The sequence below is a fragment of the Quercus lobata genome, chromosome 7 (genome assembly GCF_001633185.2).
Source record: "Quercus lobata isolate SW786 chromosome 7, ValleyOak3.0 Primary Assembly, whole genome shotgun sequence".
Taxonomy (NCBI): domain Eukaryota; kingdom Viridiplantae; phylum Streptophyta; class Magnoliopsida; order Fagales; family Fagaceae; genus Quercus; species Quercus lobata.
In genome coordinates, this window is record NC_044910.1 from 15519012 (window position 1) to 15542459 (window position 23448).

At 34.8% G+C, this 23448-nt stretch overlaps 1 protein-coding gene across 2 annotated transcripts; it reads left to right on the plus strand.

The window, feature by feature from the left end:
* The first annotated feature begins 6261 nt into the window (after positions 1–6261).
* On the plus strand, positions 6262–9681 carry LOC115952749 (UBP1-associated protein 2A-like). 2 transcript variants are annotated; one of them, XM_031069981.1, is made up of 2 exons: positions 6262–7933; positions 9174–9681. In XM_031069981.1, exon 1 carries the CDS (start codon positions 6398–6400, stop codon positions 7910–7912), a length of 1515 nt encoding a protein of 504 aa, XP_030925841.1. In that variant the 5' UTR covers positions 6262–6397; the 3' UTR covers positions 7913–7933; positions 9174–9681. The 2 variants fall into 2 exon arrangements, with proteins under 2 accessions (XP_030925841.1, XP_030925842.1); XM_031069982.1 differs by having other exon boundaries at positions 6262–7924.
* Positions 9682–23448: the final 13767 nt, after the last annotated feature.

The window sequence follows — 23448 nt, forward strand, 5'->3', positions numbered from 1 at the left end:
CTTTTCCATCTAGTAAACAACACGGACATAACCTTCATATTAGTTACTTACATAATTCCCATGTGAAAAAGTTAATGCCGAAATGTAAAACAGTAACTATCTAAGATCCTACATACCTGATAGCAAGTGGATCTAAGGGCAATGCTTGGTGTGGATGCCTTATCACAAGACATATGTGTGGAAACCTCACCCACGCCCACATCTGCACCAATAACAGTGTACCGCCAATCTACTTAGCTGTCTTCTTTGATGCTTTACAGAGGTGTCTATATAGCCAACTTAGTGCTGCACTACCCCAACTATAATTCTTTCTGTTGCTGATTGGATTAAAAAATTGCAGATACATAATTGAGAGTCGTTTGCCAGACTTATCCATCAACAGCATACCACCCAACATCTCCAGTATTTAAAATTGAGCATACTGCTGCACGAGCACCTCAGTGGCGTTAATCGAGAGAGGGTTGCTAAACCGCTCCTCTAACCAACACGCTTTTACCCTCGGCCCTTCCATCGCTGTAGTGTTCTTACCAGCACTGACTTCTCTGTTCAACAACCTATGCCCTAGCAATTCGGTGTAGAGGTCGCCCCAATCTTGCATATGAGTAAATCCCACTACTGGCAAGCCATCTACAGGTACTCCCATTATAACCTCCATGTCTTATAGCGTGATGGTCATCTCACCGTGGGACAAGTGGAATGAGTGCGTCTTTGGCCGCCATCTCTCCACCAACGCCGTGATCAATGCATGGTCAAGGTTTATATTTGGGACCCAAAGTAGCCCCTCTAACCCTGCATCTGCGATATAAGTGGTAATTCGTGGATCTAACTCAACTTCAGGCACACTTATAAATCGGTGACGACAAGTTAGTACACCTAGCACTTCCTGCAAACGGAGCAACATTGTATTAATAATAGCATTCACTAAGCATGTAATAAATATGCTTCAAACTTAAATGCCAATGCTAGGGACAAGAGCATAGTAAGAAAAATCTTTCTACTACACTACGATTTTGGAGAATTGCATATCTCGCCTGCTGAAGGAGCACCCCAAAGCGAACTTGAACGATGTACAGGCTGCCTCGTCAACAAAGGTTGGACAGAGGGTCCTGCTCCATGTGGGTCCATATCTGGCATAAATTAAAGGTGATTAATGGCCCATTGTACTTAAAAGCAATCAAATACAACAATATGCATCCTAGAAGCCAACCTAAACACAGGATAAACATGGAAAGCAAAAGGATTGAAAGGAGATACTGATGCATATCTAAAATTTTAAAATCCTAACAAATTTCCCAAATTAAAATTTTTTTTTTCTAAATATACGAAATTGGCCATTTCCTCACTCCCCTAGTAGTGGACAATGAATTTTGACAACAAAATTTCTCTCAACAAACAAATTAGAGCAACCATCACTGAAGAAAGTGCAAACCTATCGTGTTATCAAAATCACAATAGTTGAATAAAATATAGAAATTGTTAATTAGAACAACAACATAATATAATGCATCAATGTGATGAAGCCTTAACAAGTTTTCATAGCCACAAATTACCCTCAAATTAGTCCCAATCCCAAATACTGACATATACGCACAAATAACCCTAACCCCCAAATGCTCAAAAAAATATTGAGATAAAGAGAATGTACCTTGTGATTCCAAACTTAAGATGCAGATCGAGAATGAGTAAAGAGCATGAGCAAGAGGGAGAGTATAGAGCGAGAGCGAGAATGAGACTGAGAGCAAGACTAAGAGCGAGACTGAGAGGGAGATTAAGAGCGTGTGGGAGAGTGAGAGCGAGATAATAGCAAGATTGAGAGAGTGAGAGTGATGAGAGAGTAAGACTGAGTGGGAGAGAGGGAGATTCAGAGAGTTAAGCGTGGGTGTTAAAAACAGGGGCGAAAAAGTGTTTTCAATATAAATGAGTAGTACCTGGGCTGAACCTAACCATACCTAAGTTCACTGAACTCAAGTATGGTGGACTACAATTATGTGGAACTTGAGCCATACCCGAGTTCAGTGAACTCGAGTATGAGTCTAGATCGTGGAAGTAATCAACTCGTGCCATACTCGAGTTTACAAAGCTCGGGTATTGTGTATTTCAATAACGCATTACTCGAGTCCACTAAACTCGAGTTCAAAGCACACATTACTTAAGTTTCACAAACTCGAGTACCAGGTGGCATTTTTTAATGCCCAAAAATCCAGCTCAGCCAGCACCATGGTGGCATTCACACTAGTAACTCGAGTACCATTTAGAATTTGAGTTTGAGAAACTCGAGTACTAGAAAAGTGGTAGATTACTATTTAGTTCCAAAATAGTGCTAGATTTCCACAAATTTTGCCAAAACGTGGTATTTAGCTATTTTCACCAACATTTGTGTGTCGAAGCATGTGCGCGCACACACACACACATAGAAGATTTATGATAGGAAAAAATAAAAAGGTGGCAAAAGATACGAACTGTATCATAAGTTCTCATTAGAGCTATTATTTTGATTTGACAAAATTGGACCTATGCTCATTATCATGCTCAAATCCAATGAATAAAAACAGGTAAAAGTCATATAAAAAAAAAAAAAGGGTAAAAGTAGAGGACTTTGGGTTATGTGGAAAACAAGTCAACTTGTACCAAACCCACCAAAATGATGAGTAGAGTTGACATGTGATCTCAATTCAAACACAAGATTCTTTTGCTTTGATTGGAATAATATGGATTGAACCATTTGTACATGGAGTTACAATAAATCATTGGGTAAGTCCTTGTTAGGGACTCTTTTTCTTCATGCTTTTTGTATTTGAAGATGTGTGGTGGAGGCTCCTTAGGGTTGCAGAGCTTTGATATATTAGAGTTCTTGAAGTTTGATTATAATATAAGTTTGAGGTTTGGAATAAAAATCTGAACAACAATATGTGTAGTGGAGAATCTTAGTATTTGAAGATTTAGATGTGGAAGTTTTTATAGATTTAGACTTGAATCCAATAAAGTTTCAATGTTTGGAATTCTTGAAGTTCTTAGAAACTTTCAAAACTTTTAACTAGGGGTGTTCACAAAAATACTTGAACTACACCTAAACCTACCAAAATCATTTGCAAAATAGAGTAACCACACCGCACCACACCACAGAGTGTGGTGTGGTGTGTGGTTTTGTGTTAAGAAAACTGCACAAAATCGCACCGTACTGCACTTATATATATATATATATATATATATTATGAACTAGGTGTTGATCACTTGATCCTTTAAATATAAAGATGAGGCATTTCACACCTAAAAACCGTTGGACTACTTTTAATTAGCCAAAAACAAAGAAAAACTAGCAAAACATTTTAAAAATTGACCAAAACAAAGGAGAAACTAGCTTTGGGATAGGCCAAACCAACCCAAAATTTTGAAAAATGTTGCAGCCTAAAACCAACCAAACCGCACCCTAATACACAATATAAAAAGGCATATGTGACCGCAAAACTAAGGTGCGGTGCAGTGATGGTTTTAGTCAAACCACACATTGCAATGCGGTGATAAAAAATGGACCAAAATTGCACCGAGAACACCTTTACTTTTGGTGAAATTATACAATTCTCATGGTGGACCACGTCACTTGTCCACCATTCTACTAAAAAACTCTCATCTATTTAAAATTGATGAGTTGATCTACCATTCTACTAAAAAGCTCTCATCTATTTAAAATTGCTGAGTTAGTTTATGCTAAAAAAAAATTAAATAGAAATTGATTTTTTTATTAAGTTGACTTAGCAATTTTAAGCAGATGAAAGTCTTTTAGTGGAATGGTATACAAGTGACGTAGTCCACCAAGATGACTGTAGAATTTCTCCACTTTTGATAGTATTTAACCCTCCATAAGATTAATGATTGCTTCTAGTTATAAGAGCCTTAAGGAGGTTGAATTATACCTGGTTAATTTTTATTGGTGACAAATGTCATAAATTAATTAGAGGAACATTAGCTTTTGTTCTCCAAGGGACATATATTATTATTTGATTCACCTAATTCTTTTTTTTTAAAATTCACTCCTCCAAAGACAATTGGGTGGTGAGCTTAATGGACTTGAAGGACATAATTTAAAAATAAAGATCCTAATCTAAGACATCACTTTCTAATATATATATATATATATATAGTATTTTAATTTTAAGAGGCACATAATTATATTTAATTGGGCTAATTATGTCACTTTTTGTTAATTCTAATATAAAAAATTAACAATATTGGTACACTTTGAAATTGTCTTCTATTTGTAACTCTAACTCCTCTCCATTTCAATTTTTGTCTATTTTCATGGATGAAATTAGATCTTAAAATTTTAAATGGACAATATAAAATGGACATTTTCTAAAAGAGTGATGTTAGAGATATTACAAATTTTACTATATAAATCTTACCAACTAACTTGTCCTAAGCACCAAATATAATTCAAGTATTTATTTATTGGGCAAGACTTAGATACAATGTTTAGGTGCTACTCCTTAGATTTCCATCTAAAGATTCTGTCATGTGGATTTTTTCTCATGGGATGGAAGTATATTTTTTAATTATGTAGTTACATGGCTGAATCTTAAGAAGGGAACTTAAGAAACAGCACCTAAGGTACTATACCTAAATTTTTTCCTTATTTATTAGTGGTTGAAACTCACCTATTAGATCTCCAAAATAAAAAAAAATAAAAAAATACCAATCTCATATTAATTGTCATACGATTAGTTTGTAAGTAAATATAATAAAATTTGTAAATATTTTTAGCATTTTGCTTTCTAGGATGGAGAGGTTACAAAATTTCAAAATAATTGATATTTATTTTATTTATAAAATATTTAAAAATTTTAAATATAAATATTTAAAATTTAAAATAATAGTAATAAAATTTTTAGGGAAAATGGTTTAATATTTTGATGGGGAAATTATAGTAAACCCACCTGTGGTTTGGCTTATTTTCACTTGCCTATTTGTGGTTTAGAACTTAACACTTTGCCAACATGTGTTTAGCTTCGTTTGGTCTCTGTTACCCACCTTTGGCTTTTTCGTTAAAAAACAACTTTTACCACCAAACATAACATAACACGAATCAAAAAGTTAGGGTTTGAATTTTTTGAAAGAGCTTGGGTTATGGGGTTTTGTGTCTCTATGCAAACTACTAGTCCTTTATTGAAATTCCTTTGAAAAATAATCAAGAAAGGAAGAAGGCAAGAAAGATAGGATTGTTTATGATGAACCATTGAAAAAGGTCTATATTGGGACCCACTATAGAGTGGAAATCAAAATTAAGATTTTTTCTTTTGTTGACTGGGAATGAAAAAGCGTGAAAACACTGTAATAATGCACAAGAACTCCAATAATGCACAAAATGTCTCTGTAACACTAAAAGAAAATATCTCTCTCATCTTTCACGCTAAAATTCAAAAAGTACTGTCTCAACGCTGTGAAATCAAGGTCACTGTTGCCGTTGGTGGTAAAACTCATCAATGCCGTACCGAGTTTCCTCCAAACCCATCAGCTGATTCTTTGCAACGAGCTCGTCTTTCCTTTGCTGCAACTTAACTCGCTGCCACTCCTCTTCTCGCTTTGTCGACGCCACCAAAACGCTGTAGAAATCCCTTTGCTTACACTCCAACAACAACTCTCAATCCTTCAACAGCAGCTCCATCGAGGTCACCATCACCGTCGTGAGATCGACGACCTCATGTTCAGGCAATTGGGTGTTGTTTTGCTCGGAAAAATTTGGGGGAAATGGCTCGGACGCAATAACTGAATAATTCAGAGACAAATTGGGGAACTTTTGGAGGTTTGGGTTAACGACGTCATTCAATTGTACTGAATCGGAGGAGGTGAATTTTTTGGTGAGATAATCGAGCAAGGGTTTTCGGTCAAGCAAAGTGACGGTGGTAATTCCTTGCTTGTGAGCTTTTTGCATGTACTCGATGTGCTTGAGGTGGTGGTTGTTGATGAAGAACAGTAGGGTTTCTAAGGTGTAGAGATTGCCTTGCTTCCATAACCTAAGCTCTTTCAAAAAATTCAAACCCTAACTTTTTGATTTGTGTTATGTTATGTTTTGGTGGTAAAAATTCTTTTTTAACAAAAAAGCCCTGATGGTTTTTAACAAAAAAGTCAAAGGTAGGTAATAGAGACCAAGCGGAGCTAAATACAGGTGGGCAAAGTATTAAATTTTAATCACCCATTAAAAAAAAAAAAAAAAAAAAACCCAAACCAAATGATTGAATAATATTGAAGTTAGTTAATGTAAAAAATTTGTCTTTTTTTTCGTGCAATTGTAAAACCGAGCTCAGCTGAACTGAAAGTAAAGGCAATCCAAAATTCCAAAGAACCTAAACCCTAGCTTTGTCTCTCAGCCACACTTGTTAAGCTTTCTCTCTACTCTCCACCAATGGCGAGGAAACGAAAGCTCGATTCCCAAACCCAATCCGGCGAACCAACAATCGAACCTCCACAGAAACAACAACAACAACAACAACAACAACAGCAACAGCAACAACAAGAAAACATCGAATACGAAGAAGTCGAAGAAGAAGTTGAAGAAGAAGTAGAAGAAGAAGTGGAAGAAGACGAAGACGAAGACGATGACGATGAAGATGACGAAGAACAACAACAACAAAATGCGGCCAATCAGACGGTTAATTCCACCTCCACCTCAGCCGGCGCCGATGGCGACGACGACGACGATGAGCCGATACAGAACCTTCTGGAACCTTTCAGTAAGGACCAGATTATAAACCTACTCCGCGAAGCAGCGGATAAGCACCGTGATGTGGCGGATCGGATCCGAAAGGTGGCGGATGAGGACCCGGCTCACCGCAAGATCTTCGTCCACGGTCTCGGCTGGGACACCACCGCCGAAACCCTAACCGCCGTGTTCAAGCAGTTCGGCGAGATCGAAGATTGCAAGGCGGTTTGCGATAAGATCTCAGGTAAATCCAAGGGTTACGGTTTCATCCTCTTCAAGAGCCGCCGTGGCGCCCGGAATGCTCTCAAGCAGCCTCAGAAAAAGATCGGAAATCGGATGACGGCGTGCCAGCTGGCGACGATTGGGCCTGTTCCGATGGGCAATTCTGCGGTGGCGGCAGCTACGTCTTCGGTGGCGGCCCCCGCGGCGCCGTTATCGGAGTATACGCAGAAAAAGATATATGTTAGTAATGTTGGGGCGGAGTTGGATCCAAGGAAATTGCTTGCTTTCTTTGCTAGGTATGGAGAAATCGAAGAAGGACCGTTGGGACTTGATAAGGTTACTGGGAAGCCAAAAGGGTTTTGTTTGTTTGTTTATAAGACAGTTGAAAGTGCTAAGAAGGCTCTAGAAGAGCCTCACAAGAATTTTGAGGGCCATATATTGCATTGCCAGAGGGCTATTGATGGTCCCAAGCCAAACAAGTCTCAGCAGCATCAACATCAGCAACAGCAACAGCACCAGCATCACCAGAACCCGAACCCACATACTGTGCCATTCCAGAGGAATGATAATCCTGGATATGTTGCTGGAGCGCCTGGTACTGGAACAGGTCATTTGATGGCTCCTGCTGCGGCCGGTGCGGGAATGGGGTATAATCAGGGAGCTGCAGCAGCTCAGGCTTTGAATCCTGCACTTGGACAGGCCATAACGGCGTTGCTGGCTAGTCAGGGTGCTGGATTGGGGTTGACTAATTTGTTGGGGACGCTTGGTTCGGCTGCGGCTGCTGTGAACCCGGGTGTGCCTGCTGCAGCAGGGCATGGGATGCAGGGTGCTTATCCGAGCCAGACAAATATTAGTCCCGGAGTGATGGGAGGGTATGGAAATCAAGGAGGATTGCAGAGTGGTTACCCGAGTCAGCAGATGGGTCAAGGCAGTTCTGGAAGAGGCCAGCATGGAGCTGGGCAGTATGGTAACATGGCTCCTTACATGGGGCACTAGATTGTCCCTCAGGTATTGCAGGTTCACACTCTTTCCTTTATAGTTTTGTGCCTTAGGTAATATACTAATTGATTCTAACTTGTAGAGAAGCATGGAAATTATGCAGAGGATAAAAAATTATTTGTTATTTATCATTGTTCCAATGGCTAACATGATGCTGTGCTGTTATATTATATGGTATATGGTATGTTTATACCATTTGTTCTGCCCGAATTATCCTTTTCTGATGTTGGTGGTGCTCTACTTTTGGTAAAGGAATTATTCTATAAGCTGGAACCTGTTATTCACATGAGTAAGATGCTTATGTTGAAGGATGTGGACAAAGAAACCACTGAAGTGTTGGATTGATTCGATGTCATTGATCACTTAATGTATTTCTTGATTTTCCCATTCTTGACAATTAGAGTTGGATGGACCACTTTATTTCTGAATTTTCTGTTGATGATTTGCAATATAAGAGAGCTCTAGAGGCATTTAGTACCCATACATGTATGTATGCATTTATTTGTGCATGTATGCAGCTTGTGTATTGCATACCATTATGTAGTAATTCTCACTGCCACTTGAAATTTTTGTGATTTTTGTCTGCTTTTTAATCCTGTCTTGTGTGGATATCTTTGAAAAGTAGTAGTTTTGCCTTATGCTGTATCTGTTGTCATGCTTACAGGAAGAGCTAATAGTGACCTTAATTTTTTTTTCTTTTGTGGGGGAGGGAGGGATAGGGTTGGGGGGGGGACCTCTTTATGGTCCTGCATTAGCATCAAGAACCAGTTTATTTTTCTACATTTTGAATTGCAATCATCTTCTGCCTTTATTCACCAGGTTTAATACAACTTCAATATTTCTGTCCTTTTTCTCCCTAATTTCAAAGCTAATTTTCTTATCACATGGATTTCATGTCTATTAATTTTCTTATTGCATGGATTTCATGTTTATTTTTCTCTACAAAGGTAAGTGATACATTACATTTTAAACTACATCTTTAGCAAATTCTTCAAACTGTTTTCTGTTCTGTGCCACCATTATTTCTTCATATTTTATGAAGGATGGTTTCTCTTTGGAGTTCATAGGTTTAAGGATGTTATCGAATAAATTTTTCCACAATCTTGATTAAATATTGAACCACATAATTTTTTTTTTGAACTTTACTCATATATTTTACTAATTTATCCGCTCAACCCTTTCTGTAAAGGATCTGGTCTTAAAAACCTTCATTTGTTTTCACGAAATCTTTTTTCATGCTTTCTTATTCATTTTGCAGATCCTACTTAGGTGCATCAGTCTTTTAGTACTGGCCTGGTGATTCTTCTGAAGTTTAAGGAGCTGATGCAAATGGCGTCTTTATATTATATGATGAAATGTTACTGTTTGGAAACTACAAGACCAGAATCTTAAAATTGTCATTTGGAGTTTTGGTTTTCCCTACTTGTTTTAATCCCCGTTTCTCTTTGCTTTCCTTTCAAAATATTGTAGTATTTTGACTTCCCATATATCGTTTAAACGCCTTGGAACTGTTTTATTATTTTTAAGTTAACATCTATTGTACTTCATGGTTTGGGAGTTTTAAACAAACGTGCCTTTTGAAATTTCCGTGTTATTTATCAAATAATGGTTGTATTCTATGAGCCCTTGAGTTGGTTAATTAATGCTATGTATTTTACTTGGTTTTGATATAGTTGCTTTGGTTTATTTGTGTCCTACATTTACACTCTTGAATCTGTTTTGTCTGATTTTGTAAATATGGTATGCTTAGTTATGGAACTGAATGGTATGTATCAAAAAAGATTTTATGTAACTGAATGGTGCTCCATAAGTTAAAAGGTTATGTATTACTGTGTTCTATTGAAATTTGAAGACCACCACATTGTTCATGGCTATATCTTGACTGTTTTTTATTATTATAAAAATGGTATTTTATTGCACACGATAATGAAAACGACATAGCCTAAAAGAATTACAAAAAAAATATGCACAAAGGTATATCTAACTTCTTATCTGTTCAGTTTGCTTACAACTACTTCTACTGCAGGTAAGGCTTTCATGCAGGTTTACAGGCCATGGTTTTTACTACCTTGCGTTAGTGTGTTACACTAGCAATTACTTACCCAAAACACATGCTCTTGGGGGGTGGAGTACACTAGGGAATAGGCTAAAATGTATGCTTCCAGATTTTTTACTTTTTATCTCACCCTTTTTATTTTTAAATAAAACCCAAAAACTAGCTTTTTCCGAAAATAAGCTAACTTTTATCTTTTTGTCTCACCTTTAGCAAATAGGCTAACAAATGGGTTAGTTGGAAATTTCCCTGTCTGCAAAAATTTTATGGAGGATATGGTTATTTGTCTGTTATTTTGGTAAAGAGGATGTAAAGTACTTTTAGTGATTCAATTTTTTTCAAGAAGGGGTGTGGATTTTGTGGTTTACCAGGATAGATTTGTGTTGCTCCAGCAGCTGTCATTTTCAGTCTTAGAGGTTTCAAATGCATATGTTTTGGGTAGTTCTCTCTCTCTCTCTCTCTCTCTTACTATATATATATATATAGGAAAGGAATAAACTTAAAATACAACTCTATCATAATATGATGAATTGGGTGTTTAATTGTTTTGTTGACCCCACTTTCATGCTTCTCACAACCAAATAATATTGGAGGCCGATTTACCAAAAAAATATTATTGGAGGCCTGCTCTGTGATTGCTGCAACAGATTTGTCAGGTTGCTGATTTTCCTAAGAGAACTATGTGACTTCATCAAGTAAAAGGTAACACATTAGACTTACAGTTTGATGATTGATTTCTTGTTCATATTACACAATAGGATTGTTCATATTACAATCCTATTTGCTCCATGTATTAATTTATGAGGGTTTTTGAAGGCTAGTGTGTCTCTGTCACATTCAAGCTGTGTGCGATAATTGATAGCCTATTGCAATATGTGATGAATGCTTGACACAATCTATGAAGTATATGGTCATTGGAATTTTAAGTTGCAATATTTATCGTATGTTATCTGGTTGCCTTCAAGATTTGAACAATAAATTTTATTATATGAACTTTTCACATGATGAATGATTTAAAAAATGCCGTGGTCTCTAGTTTGCTATTCCTTCTGTCCCATTTTTTTTGTCCTATTTGAAAAATTAAACTTTTTAAGGTAATATCATTTATTGTCTTGTCTACCTTTTAAAAATATATAAGTTTTCAAAACTACCCTTAAAAAATTTATCGAAAAATTGAATTTGTAAATTAATAGGGGTATAATAGGAATATTAGTAAATTAATGACTTTTATTTTTAGAAACAAGACAATATTTTGAGACAGCTCAAAATAGAATAGATGACAAAAAAAGTGGGACAGAGAGACTATAATATATCAATTTTTGTGGAAATTGCTTTTCAAGTTTGTTTGAATGCCAGTTGACACATCTTTTGGTGAGAGACGTTGTAAATTTTCACTCTACCTATTGTCTTATTGGGATGAGGGAAGATGTGCTGCATACTGGGTTGTAGTATGTATATTAATATGGTGTACACTACCCTTATGTGTAGTGCATTAGGTTTTTCAATTAAATTTTAATACATTCCTCACAATGCGATAAATATTTCTTAATACTTAAATGAGATGTTTTACCCCTCTCCTCTCTCACAAAATTTTTTACCACAACTACTTTTTACATATTTATTACTTTATTTTATTCAATGGTTGAGATTGAGAGTTGCTTTTTTCAACTCTCAATCTCAACCATTCAATGCTATTGTATCAGGTGCTATACTTTGATCTCAATCCGGCTATTATATGTTAAAAGTATTTATCTATTTTCATTTTGAAAGCTCCTATCTACCTTACGAAATAAGCACCCTAAAAAAATATGTTTTTTCTATAGTAAACTATAGAACACTTAAATAAACATTTTTTTTCTTCTACTATATTTGTGTGTGTGTGTGTTTTTTTTTCTTTCTATTATATTTGTATTTAAAAAAAAAAAAACGTGAACTTTGATAGGAACAGTTGATTCAATTTCAAGGAACGAAGGCGTAACACAAAGGTGAGGTTTCTGATGCCAAGCATTTTCTTCATTGACTATATTTGCCGAACAGCTTTATTCTCCTTCCCCTTGCTTCTATTTTCGAGCACGTCCTCCTTGACAGTTCCAGACAAGTACTGACATGGATTCAAGTTAGGGCTAGTTTGGGGTAATGTAATTAAGACTACTTGTCCAAATAGTTGTACCTAGGACTGATATTGGGTCGGGTCGGGTCGGGTCGGGTCGGTTTTATTGTGATCCGAAACTCGACCCGATAGACATCGGGTTTGGCTGTCTGAAACCCGACCCGACCCGAAAAATCGGGTCTATAACTGGGTCGGTTTTTCGGGTCTCGGGTCGGGTCTCGGGTTGGATTGGCATGGGATCACCCAAATGGGATTGCTACTACTGAGTCCACTATTGATGTCTGATCTCTCTAAGGGCCAGACTCCATTTGTTAAGGTTTGGGCCTTGGCCCCATTCGTCTGGGAAAAAACCTAAAACCCAAAAAAAAAAAAAAAACCCATATACAAAACCCTAAAGAAAGCACATCTCTCACCTTGCAGCCGCATCTGCTCCACTTCGCCCCATTCTCTCACATCCAACACGAAGGTCTTGTGTAGGAGCAGATTTTCATCGACGGCACTGGTGAAATCTTCTAAGTATACGAAGCAATCGGAGTTGAAACTGAGAGAGGGAAGGGAGGTCCAAAGAGAGGCCCATCTTTTGGATAAAACGCTTGTTTTGATAGCGTCGTTAATGGGCAAGAAGCAAAGGATGCTGAGGAGGATCGAGTCAGGTAAGGCACTGATCCGATCTTCTTCTTCTAAGATGGTTGCGTGTTTGCTTCGTTTGTTTTGATGATCATGGCTCGATTCTTTTTCTTCTTCTTCTTCATCATAAGATATATGAGAACTTCAAACAGATTCAGAAGTCTATAGAACTGGGAGAGTAGCTAAGGGAGGCAGAGGCGAAGAGAAACCAACGTAGAGTTGGGTTTTTTTTTTTTTTTTTTTTTTTTTTTTTTTTTTTAAATCGGGTTCAGAATTTGCATATATAACAGACCTGACGTTGACCCGAAACCGAAAATAACCCGAAATTTAGACCCGAAACCCGATCCGAATATTTTCAGACCCGCCCAAAACCTCTCGGTTCGGGTTGGGTCGGTTGGGTTTTCGGGTGGGTCGGGTCCCTTGCTCAGTCCTAGTTGTACCATATAATGGTTAGTTACAAACCCTAGCATGCTTATCAAATTTAATATATGCGTTAGTGTTAATAATACAAACACAAGATGGGGGCCATGTGGGCCAATAGAAATAATTATACGCTTCCAACTTATTGAACGAATCCTATCAAAAAAAAAAAAAAAAAAACATTATTGAATGAATGAATCTACAATTTGTGTTGTTTAGACTTGGTTGTCTCTCTCTCGAATCCTCAACCCATTCTTGCATCCATGAACTCCAATTATCAATCTTCCATTTTCCATTCCCATTCCAAAACCCTAGTACATTATGATAAATCCCTAAACCATTTCCCTTTTAGGTCCCATCCGAACTCACATTCACATTTGTTACTCTAGCCCTAGCTGATCCTCCATAATCTAAATCCCTCGTTCAAGCTCTTGAAACTATCAACCACTCACGTTCACAATTTCTTAATCAACTCTAACTCACATTCACAAATCCAAGAAACCCTAATCCCACATTGTAATATTCAAGATCCCAATTTCTCAATAAACCCTATTTCTAATAACACAAGCACTCCAAAAAATATTTGGTTTTTTTTTTTTAAATTTTATTTTATTATTTTATTATTTTTTAAATTAGTAGACAACGTGTACTAAATTCTTTTTAGTATTATATTTGTATAAAAGTACTTCAACTTAACTTAAAAATTGTTATTAAAAAAAAATATTCTAGTTTATTTTTTTAATAATTTATTATATAATTTTTCCTTTATATTTATAATATTGCTCTATTTGTTTTGATGGTTATTTTATTTTTTAGGAAGATTACTTTATTTTATTTTAATTTTTGAAGAAATATTTAAGAAAAACGTGAATGCTAGTAAAAACTCTAAATTGAATTAATTTCCTAAACTTTTTAATTTTGCACGTTTAATCATGGGATGACGAACGCATGAACATGTGAACCATGGATTAGGGTTTCAAACATGTTATTTGAATATGCCTACATGAAAATCCGTTTTTTGTGAACCCTTAACATGTTGAATTTGTTTTTCATAATCATACATGTAATTTCTTGTTTTATGACATGTTGGAATGCTTTACTAGGATTGTGTGTTTGCATAAATTGTATCCACGGCCATAAGATCGACTTTGGGTTGAGTGAGGTGGATTAACTAATAATAATCCACGATTCTTAAAAAAAAAAAAAAAAAAAAAAAAAAAAAAAAAACCCTAATAATAGAATAAAAGGCGTTGTAATTCTATCTTAATTCTATCTTATGTTATCAATGTAAATTCAAACATTTTAATAAACAAAAATTGTATTTCATTTTTTTTTTTTTTAATTTTCTTATTTTTCCTTTAATAGAATAAAAGGCGACTCCAAGTTAAAACTTTCAATCTAAGAGGGGCAATATCATTAATCGAGTTATGATTTTGAGAAACATTATTACATGGTCTATTTGTTAACCCCTTCTCCCAAAGTCATGATTTTAAACATAAGCTTGCCTAACATAACTTATGTATCAGGTAAAATTTGACCTACTTGATTGGCAGAGAAAAGGGGGGGCCAAGGGGAATATATAAAGGAAGAACGATAGCATTTCATCTCAAATATGCTTAATAAACCTTTAAAACAAACAAACTAAAAAACAAAAAAAAAAAAAACAAAAAAACCAAAAAACTCACATTGGATAATCAATCAATTGGGCCAAATGCCATTTAGCTACGATGCTTCCTTTAAAATAGAGAACTTGGTAGTTTAGGCAAATAATTATTTTAATATATTGAAGAGGTCTTATTAATAGCGAAAAGTGGATCTCTTGAAGAAGTCACAACTCATTCCATCTCTCTTACGTATCACTTTTTCCCTCCCCATTATGTCTATAAGGATTGAAGTGTAGATCTAGAAATTTGGATTGCTAAAAGATTAATTGGAAGCCAAAAACACCAACTTTCTCAAAGTTTGATCGTTCAGATGAAATTCACCTGTTGGAGAATCTATTTAAGAAATTTTTTTTTTCCCTTTCCTTGCTAGTTGGAAGCTCCTGCAGCATTAATAGCAGCGGCCGTTGCCCCCTTTCTAGCTTCCTTGCTTGGTTCCCAGCCTTTCGTCAAGGCCCTGGAATCCGTTGGACATCTCAGCGGCGGGATTGAATACTCGCATTTGATTGAAGTTCCATTGGAGTGCCCCCTAACATAAAGGAGGGCTGTTTCTAGGTGGGTCGGTTTGCACAAGACATTGCTTAGGATCAACGGGTCATACGATATGTGCATTTCATCCTACTACCAGTTAGTTAACAGCTAATCGTTTTACCACTAAGCCATTGTTTTTCTAATAGAAGTAAGCTTGCTCTTCACAATATTTCTTTCTTCATTTGCGTGGATGACTGATTGATATGCTATGTGGATGTAGATCACTTGGAGGCCCTTTGGAGATAAGCCTTACGCTGCAGAGCTATAGCATGGCTTGGGGGGGCCATCCCCCACCCCCCAAAAATTAAAAAAAATTATTTTATATTATGTATAAGTATTAAAATTTTAAATATATAGCTATAAAAATAGAAGTTGACCCTCCCAAATGTTCGAGTTAAGTATTAAAACTTTAAATATTTAGCTACAAAAATAGAAGTCCCCCCTCCCCCCACCAAATGTTTGAGTTAGTCCAATAATGCTCTTAAAAGTTAAAAACTAATAGAATTTGTCAATTAGTGTAGTAGTTATAGAGACAACGTAACTTTTGTATACTCATTAGAGTTTAAAAGATAATAAGTTTTCCTAAAAAATTATCTTGCGAATATTCATATTTGAAAGTTGTTAATTTTATATACAATATATTTATAAATTATGACCTACTCTAGTATCAAAATATTAATGTTTATATTTGTGTATGTACGTTTATGCATGTATACGATGGTTTATCTTGATTCGAAACTAATATATTAATACCAAAATTTGGCCCCTCCAAACAAAAAATCTTAGTTCCGCACCTGGCCAACTGGAGCTATACTGATCTGTATTTCCTTACCAGAGTGGAGCTGATAGCCTGATATACCTGGACCACATTGAATGTTACTTGGGTGAGAGTGGTACGGCCGGTCTTTGAGGCCTTGCTACCTTGCCTTTGTCCTCTGGGTTCTTGGGGACTAAATCTTAATAGCTTCCAATACCTTAAAGGAAATGTTAACACCATAACTATATAAGCATCTCAACGTGCATGTGTTTGTACAAAGAACACAACAAAGTTGTGTGTGTTTTTAAGAAAGCTCTTAAAGAATTTTATCTCAATCTTTCTCTTTCAAGAGATTCAAGAGCCGGTATCAATGTTGTTCAATTTGGATCCTTTGGGTTACAAATCAAGATTGAGTTGTTCAAATCTGAAGACATATCATCGGATGCACTAAGAATTCTAGAAATCTGAGTGAGGCAAAGATACCAACACAAAATTCTCTATCATTCACCTAGGATTTGGTTATGCGTGGCTTTGGGAGTGGACAATATTTTTTGGTGGGGAGAGTGGTAGAGATTGAGGGAGAATGAGATAATTTGGGAGAAATTAAAAAAAGAAAAAAGAAAAAAAGAAGATGCAATATTTTAATGAAATAGAGTAAAAAATAGATAATCCGTACAAAATGTAAGTTTTTATCACATAAAAGAAAGAAAAAGAAGTCATTATGAATGCTTTAAGCGTGCGTTTGACATTAGCATTTAGCTGACTTTTTGAGTAAATGTTACAACTATTTGTAGGTCCCATGTGTGGTGCCTTCAAGAATAGTAACTTCTTTGATTTTGCATTTGGGATTTCACCTATTGTCCTTTTCTATAGCTGCATTATGTGGGCTTGCAGGAACAACTAGTGTTTGCTAGTCCAAATAGGTAGTGGAAATTTGCTAATAATCATTGTACATGATTTACATTTTTTTTGAATCTCTCTCTCTTCTTTTTTTATGAAATGACATTTTTTTCTTGTTAATAATGTAGTGCTCATTTGCATGTCCTGTAGGATTACTCAGCTCGAGTTTCCTATTGACTCCTATGTACAAAAGAGAATAATACATTACTTCTTATCCTATTGATAGACACAATACGTTTAATTAATGTTAGGTACTATAATGATATTTGTAACCGACCCAATGCATATTTAAGGTGTGTTTGTTTGTAGGCAATTTTGTTTCGTTGATTCAGGGACCTTATGAAGAAAGGGCCCTTGTATCATTTAGGGGGTGAGGTACTACCTCTCTGATTTCAACAAGGTTCGAGACCAATAAAGTTAGAGGAAAAATTTAATTATGTCCATTCATCTATTTTGCTGTTAATAAGAAAATTTTGGTGTTTAGAAACGCAGACAAAAATTCATTACTGTTGCTATAATTGTTCTTCATAATTTTGTTAGAATGTATGACGATAAGGATATGAGAAAAAAGTTTTGTAAATATGACACAATGATATGTGTGAGAGTAATGGGGAAGGTTATTATAATGATGTGGCACCACGGTTTTTAGACCTGAATCGAACCATTCGGTCCAATCAAGTTACTCATGTTAAGCTGGTTTTTTAAGTGCAGAAATCGTGTATTTTAATAAATTCAATGGACCCCTTAAAACGAAAGTCGAACAATGAACCACTAGCACCGAGAAGGAAGTTTTTTATTTCGATAAAAATCAAAGAAAGAAGGCATGGGGTGAACCGGCTATTAAGCTGATTTTTTTAGTGCAGAAGCTAACCAATAGACCAATCATTTTTCTTGTGACTGATATTGAGCTATTATATATATATATATATATATTATATTACTTTCTAAATGATTAATATTGTTTCATTTTTATTATGTCACCCCTCTCTCATCTCTCTCATTAAACATATCATTAAATTTTATTTACTAAATTTATTTGTGAATAAGAATTGTACTTTTGAAGTTGAAGGTGAAAGACTGAAAGTGGTATTTATGAATTTATATAAAAATGATCATTTATTTTAGATTAAAATGCTTTCTACTTGAAGGATCATTAAACAATTTTTTTAATGCTTGTTTATGTATTTATTATTTTCTATTAACCTTATAAATATTGAAAAATTCATCTTAAAGTTATTTTAATTTTTTCATTTTTTTAGTCAATTTTTTTAATATTTATAAATTTAATAAATTTATTTGTGTTTTAATTAATTACTAAAAAATTAATTATGACATTATCGTGGTTTCATCTCGGTCAAATCTTGCTCTAACTTTAAAAATCTTGAATATCTTTCTTTTCCGCTTCTTTGAACGGTTCAGGTTTAAAATCTATGTGTAGCACATGTGATTTCTTCTTTAAATAAGCCTAAGATGAAGGTAGTTTAACAAAATCACATAATCAGTATGTGGGATTGATACATATTTGGACTTAGTTTGTTAATTGTTGTAGTTACCAGTAATATCATATTTTTTTTTTTTTTTTTTTTTTTGATCATGTTGAAATATTATCTTCTTTGATAAAAAATTATATTCAAAACAATTTGTTGTTATTATTATTATTCTTAATAAGTTATTATGTTCAACATTTGATTTTCTCATTTTAAGCTATTTTTTATATTGAAGTATTAAAATATAATTGCAATTGCATATATAGCTTTTTATTTTTATTAATATTTTAAAGTACTTTTAGCAAAAAAGCAATTAGCTAATTTTATTTCTCATTTATATTTTAAAGCTAGAAAAGCTGCAAGTAGAGGTGTTCACCAAACTGCACAGACCACACAAACTACAAAAACCGCACCAAAACCTCCCGCAAAATGGCATAACCACACCACCCCGCAAGTAACAGTACAGTGCATCGCATCGCATGGTGTAGTGCAGTTTGCGGTTTTATAATAAGAAAATTGCACAAATTGCATCGCACTGCACCCTCTCTATATATTAATATATTTATTTATTTTTAATATTAAATATATTATTAATAGTATAATAACCCTAGTTTTCAAAAAAAAAAAAAAAAAAGTTTGATAACCCTAGCAAGTGTTGACTAGGAAAGCTAGTCCAAAATAAAGAAAAACTAGCACAATAGTTTAAAACTTAGCTCAAACTAAAGGGAAAAAGTAGTTTTAGGCTGGGATGCGGTTATGGTTTTGATTAAACTCCAAACTGCATTGCACCGCACATGTGACCGCAAAAATAAGGTGCAGTACAGTTATAGTTTTGGCTAAACTACACCACAAAATGTGGTGCTAAAAATAGTCCAAAATCGCATTGCAAACACCCCTAGTTGCAACGAAATGGGCATTTTATTGAGACAAGTAAGATCATATGAAATCAGATTCGTTGCAATCTTTGTGGTCCTAAGCTGACTGTTACTGTGTTGACTTGCAGCTGGCTTTTATGCTTAGACTTAAGGGCATTTACCATTTAGCCGTGGGTTGGGCAAAATCTTAGGCAAATCCAAAAACTGATCAAAAAAAGAAAAAAAGAAAGAAAGAAAAAGAGAAATTATAAGAAGTAGACTTTATAGACTATAAGTTGAAATTCCATCGCATCTGATTAAAAAGAATACTTTAATTCTAATATATAGGTATAGATAAAAAAAGTGGTGTGAAAATTTTCATACATTTTAGAGACGCGTCTTTTGGGCTCCAATCATGGCCACCCAATGAAGGCCCAAGAGATACATACCATTCGGGATCAAATGCCTTGGGCGCGGTCCTGAAAGTGGTGTGATATACACGTTCAATTACTGACTTTTGTAATTCATTTGCATAGAGAAAAAGATTACCATATGGCATTTTTTTTTAAACCCAATTAATTTTTAATACCACATGGCTTTTAACCAGAAGTTGAATTGAAAGCTTTATATATATAAGGTTACAATTTGTAAACCCAAAATTTCCTAACCTCACATATTAATTCCTAACCCAATTAATTTCGTCTTGTCTACAATTTGTTCACTGTGGTGCAAATTTAAGGGACCTTAGCTAGAGATGGTCTTAGGCACAAAGCTTGATGTATCTCTCTTTTTGTGGAATTAATTTGAGTATTATTTAGCCCCCAAAAAAAAAAAAAAAAATCACACACATCAATCCCATCGCTAGCTTCAATCCTGTATAGGGCAAAAAATAGTTCCAAATTCAAATGGGGTTGAATTTAGTAGTAAAGTGAAAGTGATATTGCTGAATGAAAGTGTTACGAATATAGAACAAATTCCTCACTTTAAGATGGAATATCCAACAAAGTCCCCATCGAAAGTCAATGTTTCCAAAGCATGCATGTGAATCGATCAGAGAGCTAGTGCATTTTACTAGCTAGTGGTCCACGCAATTGAAACAAACACATCCAATCCGATCCAATCCAAGGATAACATTGATCATGATCATGGGTACTACTACACATATCCTACAAGTGTGGTTGGAATCTACAATAAGTGGGCAGAGAAAAAGATTGGATAGACTGTAGGTCTTCTTCTTGTTCCTTTTTTTCACTATTAGAAGACAGTGATGAAAGTCACTAACAAATATATAAATATTTTTGATTCATTCAATGTGGTCATACAAAGTGGATAGGTAACACGCATGACCTTATACAGTTATACCTTTAAAGAAGCCCATTATACCTAAGCAAGGGATCAGATCACAACAACTAAAGTTTGATACTGAAGTTAAAACTCTTCTAGCTCAATTATTTGGAATTCTTTTGGTGTTTTTAACAGAGATATTTATGATTCAAATCTCTCATCCCGTTGTAAGTATGGAATTATCAACCACAAAAAAAACTTTCATATCGAAATTAGTTCCTTATTCTACTCTAGCTATGATTTTCTTAATTTGAAATCCGTAATTTCCTTTATAAAAGTTATCATTATTTATGTATATTTTTAGAGCCCCTTTCAGTTGTTGGTGGACTTTCATATAGGGACCAATAATAGTGGTCTCAAACACTCCATCTGAGTCTGACAAAGGAGTGGCTTTAATCGAGATGGAACTTTTGTTAAAGGAAATTAACTCGCTAGACAAACAGACACTATTCCAAAATCATTTGGCCCTATCAAACCGTCACGCAATAAATTAATAACCGATCACTCATTAATTAATAAGGTTATATAATGTATTGGACGTTGTTTGAATGAGCAACTTCTGTTAAAGTAAAAGTATTATTTTACTCGAAGACAATTAAAATACTACAAAGACGGCATTAAGAGATAACATATTATTTCAGTTTAGCAAAAAAAGATAACATATTATTTCAATTTTTTTTTTTATGAAAAATGTGATGTGGGTCTGTTGTGGCCTGTGGGTGCGTAGAGAGTGTGTGTATGGTATAATAAGAGTTAAGTGGATAGAATTTTATATCAAAGGAGTATTACTATTACATGACCATTGACCACAAGAAAAACCAATCAAATTCATTCTAAGATCATATTCCCATTGAGAAAAGACAAGCAAATTAATTAAACAAAAGGCGGTCCCTAGATTAAATCTCACTGCAGAAGAAAACACAAAGCAAATCACATCTCTCTATAAACCCATCTAGCAAGTCTATTCTTAGTTGTCATGAGCTTGTATAGAGAATATATAACGGCAAATGTTGTATTAGAAAGGAAACCAAACTTCTATCACTTTTGTCAAAAAAAAAAGAAAGGAAACCAAACTACGACTCTAATAATATTTCTGAACCAGAATCTCAGATTTGGCAGCAGGACAGTGTCATGGAAGGAACGCATTATTAGCATCATCATAGATTATCCTATATTCCCAAACCCCCAGCTGCAAATTAAGGTCATCAACATGCCAATTAGAAAGTCTAAGGAGAAAATATCATGCTTTATTAGAAAAGGAAGTAAACTAATACCATATGAAGATTCTTGATTCAATCTCTTTTAAACGTCTTTAAATATATATATAACTTATTAGAATTATGAGGTTTTGGTATCATTCTGAATATAAGATTGTATAAAGTCTGATAAGAAATTGTCATACAAAATTGAGAATTTTAATGTCTTAATCTTTATACTAAAAAAAGAAAAGAAAGAACCTAAATTTGCTACCACATTCTAGCTAGCTAGGGAACTGCCTTTGGGATAAACTGCTCCTGTTTTTCTAGAGCTAGCTTTTCCATGTTGCTATAGAACATTATTATCAAGGCCATTTCGACATGATAACTTGTGACAGGCGTACCTTGCTTCTAGCACTTGCTGTCCATATATATGTGTATTATTGCCTATATGCAAGCTTACCACAGGCCATGCAAGCACATCTGGCAACCCAAACGCATGCTAAACCATACAGCCATAGCCTATATATGCACACTAAGTATAGGGTTTGGCCATTGTCAATGTCGCCTTCTAAATCTAGCCACGCAACCCTATAATACATCACCTCCCAGGCCCGGCCCATAGGCAGTCTTGCATGCCATGCTTAGGTTATCCTGTCATGCCTTTCACACAAGACAAGTAGTCAATCCATTACTCATCACTACTATATATATATATATATATATATATATATATGCCCATGTCCAACCCTCACGAGGCTAGCTAGCTACCATGGCTCATCACCGCACATGCTAGCCACCGCATATGCATGCATGGCTTGCAACCATCGATGGGTCCATCATATTTACAAGGCCAATAACTCGTCGACAATTCAACCAAGTAGTCATCAAAGCATGTATACCACAATAAGAGAGGCAGCACAACCCAATTCTAGAATAAGTGTAAACTGTAAAGTACCACAACATGACAAGAATCAAGAGTACTTGGCTATTGCAATCACCCTAGAAGTCCCATACATAATCAATTGTAGTTGTAGGTAGGCAGCATGCCTAGTCTGTCCTCTATAAAAAAACAAACGCAATAGAACTTTTTACCGAAAAGTTTAATTACACCCCTTCTCTTTTTGTGTTTTGGTGGTCCCGAGTGAGGGTGTGAATTTTTCAAAAAATTTCAAAGGAAAATACTTAATTTATGAAATTTTTTATAAACGGTTAATGCTGTTAATGGTTATTAAGAAGTAGAAGAATGATGTTAATAGTAAATCTAGATGAAAATTAATAAGAATTTGTCATATTAATAATTTGTAAAAATATTGTAAAAAAAATTGTCGATTGGGAGCATTACTCAATTTCAAAACTTATAGTAAGTAAGGGCGGTTCAATGCATTTGGAGGCCTAAGATAAAAAGTAACATTGAGGTTTTATATATATAAATATATATATATATATATATATTTAATATGACTTTGAAAAATTGAATATTACTTAAACTCTATTATCTTATTTTATATGCAAAATTACTACTAATTAACATAAAGTACGTATTTTCTTTTTTAGAAAGTTTATAGACACAAAAAAATTGACAAAATTTTT